This window comes from Ascaphus truei, chromosome 2, assembly GCF_040206685.1.
Source record: "Ascaphus truei isolate aAscTru1 chromosome 2, aAscTru1.hap1, whole genome shotgun sequence".
NCBI classification, from domain to species: domain Eukaryota; kingdom Metazoa; phylum Chordata; class Amphibia; order Anura; family Ascaphidae; genus Ascaphus; species Ascaphus truei.
Window position 1 is genome coordinate 84,660,080 of NC_134484.1, and position 11,022 is coordinate 84,671,101.

Consider the following 11,022-nt stretch of genomic DNA (forward strand, 5'->3'; position numbering starts at 1 on the left):
AAAGTAACAATACTACCAGTCTCTCTCAGATCCCTCGCGCTGACGTCACCACGCCAAAAACGCGCGAGGGATCTGAGAGAGACTGGTAGTATTGTTACTTTATGTCTGTGCTCTCTGCTGGTGCTCATTTTAAACGCGCTCGTATCCAGGCTTAACCAGGTCCTGTTCACTCAGTGGTTCTTTGCTGAAGCCTGTCTCTGTACTGTGATTCAATGTGACACCTTACCTTGTAGCTAACAGACATCATTGTTACTGCAAATTGTTGCGATCTATCTGATATTTAACATCATTACTGCTAGCCTGCCAGCATCTGCTATGCACAGACACCTATTCATGCATGAATTGTTCTATGAATTGGTAGAAGGTTTTTTGCACATGTATTTTGCTGAGTACAAGTGCTCACAGTATTGATTATATATTGACGGCTTGTTTAATAACCACAGTAATAATTTATTTACTGCTTTAATGATTAGCAGAGTGTTCAGTATCAGTTTTTTCTGGTTTTTTATCACTAATAGCTGTCCTGTTATACTATCTATGTAGAGTGATTGTTAAACGTCATTGGGCGCAGAATCAATCCACGTACCACCAACCTGTCATTGAGTTGCACATACAGTGTTTATATCTAACAGCTTATTTATTAAACTTAGGAGTAGGACACTGACTTGGGCTATTTATCAATACAGGTTGGGTGCTCGGTACGCTACGCCACATGACGCACAATACTCACATATAGGGCAAGCATTTCTGAGCTTTTACAGCTGAGTAACCCACTCCCCAATTAAAGCCAAAGTGGTATCACTGCTTTTGCTAAGTACTATTAGGCATCAGCATACCTTACTATATACCTTGGCTATCTATCATCTCCTCACTCCCTCCCGCCACAGTACATTATATGTAGTTAATATTATCACTTTATGTTAAGAACCTATTTTATTCTATTTATCTATTAAATGTTAAGTTTTAATGCCTAGGAGTGCACCTCCAAAATGAGCTTCTAGTTGCTAAGTTGTGGCAATAAATATGTCTTCACTTCTCAGCTGTAGTTAATTCTGGTATTTCTCAAGGGTAATTATGTCCCACCATTGTTTCATTTCATTGATCAAGATAAGAACAAAGCTCAAGAGATTCAAATAGTGAGTGAGAACCCTACAGATTAATCAAATAAATAAACATCTGTGTGAACGTATTACACTATTTGTGGTCTTTTTTCCTTTCTACACATTCCCTGGATTGAAACACTGCACCCAAGGGAACCATCACCAAGCATTGACATTTTCTGGGTTTAGAGAGAACCCATGGATTTTTAGGCAGCAATTGATCTTGTTTCCATTAAGACACATTTCATGGTTATTAAGGCTCGGTTCCTACGCTACCATGGCTGTGCACGCAGTAGCGTACGCGCTGCACACAAGGCACAGCCCTCTATGTGGCAGGCCCCAGTCGGCGTGTGTGCGTGCTTGCACAAGGCATGATGTGCGACCGCCCTGGCCAAAAGACAAGATTTTTGGTCACTTCACGGCAGTGGTTCAGACAATGAGGGCAAACCAGCTGCGTGGCATCATGGTCGCGCCCCCTCCACGCCTCCCTGTTGCAAGTTGCCCGTAGTCCACCTGGTTGCGCTGATGCCGGGAACGAGTGCTGCCAGGCACCCCGTCACACTGGGGCCTTAGCCTAAAGCTGCCGTTCAAGTGGTTCACTAAATGCATGTTGGGTAATCGTCTGCTGCACTGACAGCCAACGTTCTATGAGGAAGATCATGTGACCAGGCAGGCACTAGATTCAATTGGTTCACTGCTAGAGAGAGCAGGGCTCAAAAAGGTAATGCTGTTTCAGAAGGGGAAGGGGACGTGACTTTGTATATGGTTGCTATAAGAACAAAAATGCCTGTTACATCAGAATACATTAAAACTGTCTTTAAAAAAAAAAAATTTAAATGCTACAAGTATGTTCTCATAGTACAGAACTGATTTATTTAAAAAAAAAAAAACAACAAAAACACATGTAGGATATTGCTTGAACTGCAGCTTTAAGAGGTTCACTTCTGTATTCGAGCCCTGAAATTGTATTCTATATATTGTACAATTAAGGAAATGTGATATTGTGCAAGGTGAACAGTCACAGTAGGTTTGTAGCAATAGAAATTGCCTCAGAGAAATCACAGGAGAAAATAAACTATAGATTACAGCAGGGGTGCGTGGCGGTTACAGAGGCCCCGCGCTCTTCCCCAAGGCATTTAAATTAAATGCCGGGAGAGGCGTGAGGCCTCTGTAACTCACGTGCTTTCTGCCATCTTCAGCGACACGTGGCCATGGCAACGCAGCGCCAGGGGTCATGTGACACGACACGTCGCCATGGCAACATGTGTCAAATGACGCTGCGGGATCACGTGACGTGCGTCGCATGACACAGCAGCATCATTTGATGCCGGGTCTTAGGAGGGGGGGTGCGGATTGGGGAGGGTGGATTACAGTATGCAGGCTAACTTTTACTTTTACAATGTATGTAGTATGCTGGGAAACATCGAGGCAATGAGAGGTTTAATGTCTAAACTAGCAGAGCATCTAATACAATATGTCACTAAATATTTTTGTTGTTTATCAGTAAAAAAAAAAAAGGAACTGATAAGTCCCTGCTGTGGTAACATGCAGAGTGGGTGTGGAGTAAAGATGTTGGGAAAGGGGAGTTGGAACAACTGCTTTCTTGTTGAAACAATCAGGGAGGGGTATTCTAATGCTTCTTATTCTCTAGTAGCAAGTTCCTTTCAAGTGCTGAATCAGCTACACAGGGCAGAGGGCGGTTTCTCAGCTGGACTGAGTATTGGTGCTGACATAATCACACCTCTGCCTGGTGCAGCTTTAAAAGACCTTCTCACTCCTATTACTACCTCATTGTCTGCTTGACTTCTGTTGTGCTCTAGTCAGGACATTTTTCTTGGAACCAGCCACCATGTGTGATGCATTCCTGGCAACGTGGAAATTAAAAGAGAACAACAAAGATGCTTTTGATGCTTACATGGAAGCAGCAGGTAAGGATTGAATATTTATGTTTTACCCTTGAGTATCGCCTGCTGAATATCTTGTAGATTTGCAAGCCAATGAGCTATGTTGTAAAATTACTAGAGTTGTCCAAAGTGTGTATTGGTAACTTAAATTGACAATTTCATGTGTTCATTTGTGATTTAAAAAAAATAAATCCAATGAATGTTAAATTGTACCATGTGTGCACATCACTAGTAATACATTCTAGAAACCTGTTCTTAACTGCTTTGCAATCGGTGGCTGTGTGATGCAAAGAACCTATTTAGTCTGATTATTTGTACATTGCATTTTAGATTTTCTAATTGTATTTCTCATGTGCTGTGCATGTGAACAGTTCCTTTAACAATTAAAAAAAATACTGTGCAATACAGGTAATGTAGCAATTCAGTTACAATAATATGCAGCAGTTTTCATGCAGAAATGTTTAATTTATTGATTTCTAGTTCCTACTTGAATTGCTATCACAATGTAACTTCTAACTGTGATCCTGCTCACATCACTCCCACAAGAAGTATTCTATGATTCTGGTAACACGTGTGGTTATACTGTATCTGTTAAAGATCTGCAAAACCGGATCAATGTAGCAGCAAATGCTACATATTGAACAGCATTGTCTGTGCTGGAATTCATGGCATGATTAAAAACAAAATAAAAAATAGGCAGACTTAGGGCCTCATGTAGAGAGCAGTGCTATTAACAATCTCGCCATTTTTCGGCGAAAATCGCGCTAAAAACAGCCGAAAATGGCGAGGTATGAAAAAAGCGCCATTTTTTTTTCTATTTATAAATCTCGCCACGCGGCTGGCGAGAACCTACATCTCGCCAGTCTGAAAAATATCCAAATTCAGAAAGGCGCGCTCCATCTAGCGGCTGTTTTTGGCGCGATTTTCGTCAATTTTCTCCAACTAAAGTTGGCAAGAAGCAGGAGCTCGCCGGCTATAGGGAAAAAAAATGCGCGATTTTTTTTTCTCCCTTTCAGCTGCGCTCAACTCCTCATTTACAATTCTCCACATGCAGTAATGCTAAAAATAGCGGATTTCGCCCATTTCTGCATATGGAGAATAAAACTCTCCATTAAAGCTACTTTTTCTTAAACTCTCCAATTTATTCTAGCGCTGCTCTCTGCATAGGCCCCCAAGTCTCTCTATCCATCTCTCTCTCTATCCATCTCTCTCTCTATCCATCTCTCTCTCTATCCATCTCTCTTTTTTTTTTTTTTTTTCTTCTTCTCCAAAAGGCATTTGTCAATCGACCTTTTAGTGTTCAGGGTATTTTAAATGATAAATTCAAAAGGATTCTCTTTTGGATAAAGTTACTGTCCTATTCCCACCCCTCCAATGGGCAGACACCTGTTCTATTCCCATATATTTAAGACTGGAGGGATCAGAATGGTGAAAATTTAAAATGCAAAGATACATTATGGGTTTCTAATCCTAGACTGATATTGCGTGTATGTTCCAAAATTCTGACCCTGAGGGGGTGACTAGTACGGCCCACCTACTGATATCCACAGGGGCAGATAAGGACATCCACTACAAAAGAACTTTTACATTTAATAAAGCTCTTGGGGAGAAGGAGTGGCTCAGTGAGTAATGTCACTGACTGGCACTGAGATTTGTTGCAGGGGAACCTGGTTCAATTCAGTGTCGGCTCCTTGTGACCTTGGGCAAGTCACTTATCTCCCTGTGCCTCAGGCACCAAAAGCATAGATGGTAAGCTCCACGGGGCAGGGACATGTGCCTGCAAAAGTCTCTGTAATGCGCTACGTAAAATTAGCAGCACTATACATGAGAATTATTATTATTAATATATGTGACTTTGGTCACATTTGAAATAAAAGAACCAGTCTTCTCTACCCTAAACTTGCAAGTCACATGTATTGGTCTTTGCACCATTTTCTTGTCTACAATAATATTTGTAATATAGGCAGCAAGTAGGAGGAGCTTAGGGCCGAGTTATATTTTCATGTGGGTGCAGGTATATGTAAGATGTGTCCAAATATCTGTGCTAGTTTGCTCATTACCTCAATGGTGGCATCAGAAGGATTTTTGAGCACAAATGTGTAGCACAAACCTTTGACCAATTCTACAACTGTATACATATGCCTAAATACTTATGGCACAAATCATCCAAAGATGCAAATGCTTCTGCACAGACTAATTCACACACAGACCCCGACGTTTAGGTTAATTCAGGAAAACTTGTAGAGTGGGAAATTGCAGAACAAACTTTAGTTGCTTTTAGTAAAGGGCGGTCCCTTCATACAACACTAAGGAATACATACAGTACGCATTGTATATTTGGTGACTAGAAGAGAACGTCTACTCTTTCTTTGGTAAGAGCTAACCCCAAGCTACTACATGTGTAAGCATAGAATATTGAAGTAAATTCCCTTGAAGTTGAGTTGTTCTTCCCTATAAATTAGTTGCGTTAATTCAGTGAACCTTTCAATATGGCCAAACACCCTACCTCACAATATGCAGATTTTTATAGTCAAACTGGGCCTATCGGAAATTAAAAGCCCACGGTAAAATGCAATCATTCTAAATAACCAGGACTTTAATTGCTGGGAACAATCAACCCATTTGGTCATTTATAATAAGTTGGGGGGGGGGGGAGGGAGGCAGAGAAAATCCTAATCCATGCATCGCATGTTTGATGTCAACATGACAGATCCTTTAAAAGGAGCTGTTGAGACCTCTAGCGGTATTGATGGATCATTTGGAACAACAAATGTTTGTGTTTGTCCAGCGATAGATTTCTTTAACCATACCTACAATTGTCATGGACTCTCCTGTGCTAAATGGGTTAATCTTCATTCCGACTGGTATCTCTTATTCGTTGGTTTCTGACCAGTCTAGTTACCATTCGGATACTGTCTCGTCACCTGTCTGTGTTTAATGTCTGCTGTTGCTGCCTTTTTTATATATCCTGCACCATCTGTTGGTAATTGTATTTAATTCTGCTTCTGTCCTGATCATGGTCTCTGTAATTACAGTGCGTGTATGTCTTGTTCATGGAAGTACTCGCATGCTATTATAGACAATACCTCCCATGAAAGATCAGTAATGCAGGCATTCATGTTCTTGATTCCAATATATTCTGCCCAAAGTCTACTTTGTGAATATACTTGCTATGAAGTGCTGGTCTTCTTCAATTCAATGATTTTGATACTGCCAACATCTTTATAGTGCAAGTGGTCTATTCATCCGACTAAAAATATGATATTTGCAGGAGTCGGCCTGATAACAAGGAAAGCAGCATGTGCATTGAAACCTGATTGCACCATTTCTCAGAATGGGGACACGATCACTATAAAAACTGTGAGCACTTTAAAGAAGTCTGAATGTTCATTCAAGATCGGAGAGGAGTTTGATGAGACCACTGCAGATGGCAGGAAAACCAAGGTGAGCAATTAAAATACATACTACTCGGAGCTGGCCAAATTAGTGGTGTCTTCCTGCCCCCCAACTCCTTGATCACCAAAAATGTGGCAGCTCACTATTGGCTGGAGCAAATCTGAACCTGTATTGTGTCCTTGGCAGCAAGTTTTGACTTTGTATACAGTATTTTTGTTTTTTGAAGGGGGGGTGAGAGGGCGGGACATCTTTCCAGAGTATCTTTATAGCGCCAACCTATTCTGTGGCAGTGTAAAATGTGGGCGAGGACACATCTTGTATGATGAGTACATACTGTATATATGAAGATAGACAGATTAAAGTAAGGAGGTTCCTGCCCCATGGAGCTTACAATCTAAAATGAGAACACCAAATCATGCCTTCACTCAACTTTGACCCTAACCTATGACTCCTATTTCTCCTGTGTCCTTCTAGACCACGGTCACACTAGACAATGGAGTACTGTGTCAGAAGCAGAAGTGGGATGGCAAAGAGACTACGATAACACGGGAAGTGAAAGATGGCGAAATGATAGTGGTAAGTGGTTCATGCGAGGATGAAATATAAGCATGGAGGAGAGTAAGGAGGCATGTGATGCATTTAATGTGCAACAAAATTGGCACCATAGAGATTAAAAGGGTGATCTCATCACAATTTCCCCAGTAGTGCACCCCTTCTGCCTTGATATTAAGGGGCATATTCTAGAAGCTTAGAGGTGACACGGAAGCCCCACTGAAGTCAATGGAGCTTCTGTGTCAGACCATATGGATCAGTGATCTTGCAGTGTATAGAATATAACCCATAAATCCCCCAAGTCTGCAATGTATTTTATTTGGCCATTTAAAAAAAAAAAACAGGGCACTTTATCTAATTTTATATCCTGGATATTTTAAAAGATGGGAGCACGTTTGGATTTATCATATGTAACACACTTCCCCACTCCCCCCCATGGAAGATGTGGTGGCTACAGTGTGTTTGGTGCGTTACCTGTGGCTCACAGAAGGCCAGAACCTCTGCCGCTGGGAGCCTGGGGTGTACCTGGTTCTTCGGGTGACAGCGTCTCCACCTGCAAGGAATCCCAACAGGGTGGGATGGTCCTCTTATAGGAACAATACTAATGATGCACGCACACAAATCTATGCTAACAACCTTTATTACACAATAATAGAGGTAACCTGTACCACAGTCATATAGGCCCCAACCTGAAATCAACAGTGAGTGTCCCCAGAGTACATTGGGTGCCAGCACCAATTCCCTGATGTCCATTCCCCAATGTCAAGGCCCTCCCAAAGTGTTGGAGATAGCGCTATCCTGTGGAGTGTTGGTGCACTTGGTTAGGTACCTGCCTGGGGCTGCCGAACCCGGGTGTTGCAGAATAACAAGGATCCGTCTGATCAAACGTTGTCGCCCGTGATGGCATTGGCCTCCGCGTGGGGGTGAATTCCGGCGTGGATAATATCACCCTACCGTCTTTACCGTGTCACTGGTCTGGTCCCTGACCACAAGCCACAGTCACCGCGTGAAGTCTCATCTGTGCTGTACCTGACTATGCTGCTACTGGGGAAAGGTCCCAGATAATGGGCTTTCCCTATAGCGGCCATAAGCTACAGTGAGTCGGGGCTTAGCTGGGGTTTAAGGGGGAAGATCCAGGCCTAGTACAGGGGAGCATTGCTCCCTGGACATTACCTGCTCCTCAGAGGTCCCTCTTCCGACTGGCGATGTCCCAGGCATGCCAAAAGTATCAATTCCTGGCTGCAGGGGAATGCTTCAGCCCGATTTGTTGTTTGGGATCAGACGGCTGCAGCCCCTTGGGCTGCTGGGGGGCGGAGTCCTGCTGTATTTGTCTGCGCTTGCACTGCACATGCACGCAGAGTCCCGAGATGGCTGCCCAACAAACACTGCCCTGCGCATGCGCGACTGCACTGCGCATGCACTAGCAATACCAAGATGGCAGCGCCCTGCAACGGGAGCCTCCGGCGACACGCTCACCTGCACATCCTCCTGCTGCAGCAGAGGTATGCGGGGGGGGGGAGGAGGAACAGGATCAGGGGAAGGGAAACTTGCTCCAGACAAACTCCCTCCTTTCCCCCCATTATTTGATGTAATTTTCATTTACCACACCAAATGTTCAGTCTGAAATTATTTTGCCTCAGAATAGGGACTCTACTCTGACAAAGTGAACACTTTCCGTTGTACCGTCTGCTGGTTTTTTTTTTTTGGTTTTTTTTTCGTGCAAAAAAGCACAGCTGTATACAACTTGCTGCGATTTCTGGAGTGCTTGGAACAACCATGTGTTTATAGAAGTTGCATGACCTATTTAACTTTGTTTCATCTTTACTTTCTAGACCTGCATTATGGGAGATGTGAAATGTGTTCGAGTCTACGCCAAAAAATGAAACCTGCAATCTTCTCAACAGGCTGGAAGCTACTGTACTATAAAAGAGAATAAGCTCAGTTCAATGAGCAATGGTCCAAAAACTGCCTGTGACCGTTCGTGCCATGACACATAAAAAAAATTTAAAAAATAAAACACAGATTTTTGACCTCAGTCTGTTTGTCTGTACTCTCGTTTTATAAGTCTCTGCGTACAAGACTATCCCGTATATTCAAGAATTAAATTGCTGCATGTTCTGCACCAAAGATTGGCAGAACTAGGGACCTAAAAGTGAGGGATAACTCACATCCATGATGACCAGCAATATTTGGGTGCGATTGTGTTCAACTGACTGAAGGTAGTTGTATCCTTCAGATAACCCTTTAATAATGGCACACATAGTTGCTACTGTAACGGTTTGACCCCTACCCAATCTCATATAGGCCCCTAGGTGTGAAAACTCCCCCCCCTGTTACATGTCATGTTGTGTGGTGCACCTGCTGGCTCACTGGACTCCTGAGTCTCCCGCTCGTTGGTAGTGGGGATTTCACCATGACAGGCGTGTGAGGTGGTGCTGAGTTCTACTCACAGTTGGTACAGCGCCTCCATCCCTTCCAGATCCCCACGATAGCAGGGAGGAGTCTCTGGAAGAGAACTCCTGGGTGCATCTTCTTCCTGATTGACTCCAGTCTCGGGCAAGAAGGGTCTTTGATTCAAGGGCATCTTTATTGACATCATACATGGCTGACTGCCCATCATAGCGGCCGGTACTTAGCCGCACATCAGCATAGTTGCACACTGTCACGATGACACCAACTTTTATCAACACATTTATATTTCTGGGTACTTGATTGAACAGAACAAGTTGAAAAATATATTGTGATTTATTTCCTTAAAGACAAACACATGACATCTGCAGAATACACTTAAAACAACACTCACTGGGATAAGAGAACGAAATAAATTGTCCTTGGAACGAAAAATTGTCCTTTGCTTGCCGGTGCAAGAAATGCAGCCTTGGTTTTAAAAGTCCTGTGGTTATTAACCCCTTCACTCCTGGACTGGTTGCTGCTGTACTGGAACAAAGTCTTGCATCTTTACATCATGGATTAAAATTCAGGAATAACACTGGGAAATACCTGGGAAGCCACAGTTATAGCCTGGCCAAAGCTATGTTTAACATGTGGATCCAATCCCCTCGTGGGAACAAAAAAAACCACGAATAGCCAAGTGACCCACAGTTCATAAGACCAGTCAAAAGGGTTGTCCGGTGGGCAGGGCGCATGGGTCAGGTTGACGCCCATGCCACTTAGCATACCTGGGCTACACCCATTTCTTGGGGCCATTGTGTCTGGTCTCTGACTTAGAGGTGTCACTAGCCTGACATCTGCTGTGCATCAGTATGCCAGTATTGTATACATTATGGGCCTCTGGGTCTTGTCATAATTGACACTCTTTTAGACAGGGGGACTCTAAATCTGTTGGAGCCTTTTGAGGCTCCATCATAAAAATAATTACAACCCTTTGAGGCTTGGTCATAAAAATACCGAAGCTCATTCACCCATATCACAGCTGGAGGTCCAAGTAATTCCTGCTTGGACTTACAAAAAAATACATCCTGCCTTACATTTAAGATCTGCTATCATGTGTTGGTTAGAGGGTATGGCAAGCAATGCATCTTGTCTTTTACCCTCGCAGACAGGGAATGGCCTGCACATGGGGAATAAAAATGGTGGGGACGGGGCAACAACAGTAATGCATAGCAAATCAGGTATTAACCCTTTCCTCCCCTTCACACCTCCCCCACTCAAGACGCACGGACTGCCCTGACCACCCCGTCCGGTGGCTGGGCTGACCTGCCAACTCTTGAAGTTAGTAAATCCTGAGGGCTGTCCTGGCGGGAAAGGCCATCAGCATTACCATGCTCACTTCCCTTCTTGTGCTGGATGGTGAAGTTCCACTCCTGTAAGGCAAGACTCAGCGCAAAAGTTTAGCATTTTCCCCTGACACCATCTGTAACCAACTCAAAGGATTGTGGTCAGTTATTACTGTGAAATGTCTGCCATGCAAATAAGGCTGTAACTTCTTTAGAGCCCCACACTATGGCCAGACACTCCTTCTCAATGGTGGAATATGCCACCTCTCTGGGCAGCAGTTTGCGGCTTAGATATGTTACCAGGTGCTCATCGCCCTCCTCCCCCACTTGGCT

The 11,022-nt window shown here is 43.5% G+C and overlaps 1 protein-coding gene across 1 annotated transcript; it reads left to right on the plus strand.

The window, feature by feature from the left end:
• The first annotated feature begins 2,772 nt into the window (after positions 1-2,772).
• Positions 2,773-8,967, plus strand: LOC142488532 (fatty acid-binding protein, adipocyte-like). Its single transcript, XM_075589019.1, has 4 exons — positions 2,773-3,028; positions 6,276-6,448; positions 6,875-6,976; positions 8,785-8,967. Exons 1-4 carry the CDS (start codon positions 2,950-2,952, stop codon positions 8,833-8,835), a joined length of 405 nt encoding a protein of 134 aa, XP_075445134.1. The 5' UTR covers positions 2,773-2,949; the 3' UTR covers positions 8,836-8,967.
• Positions 8,968-11,022: the final 2,055 nt, after the last annotated feature.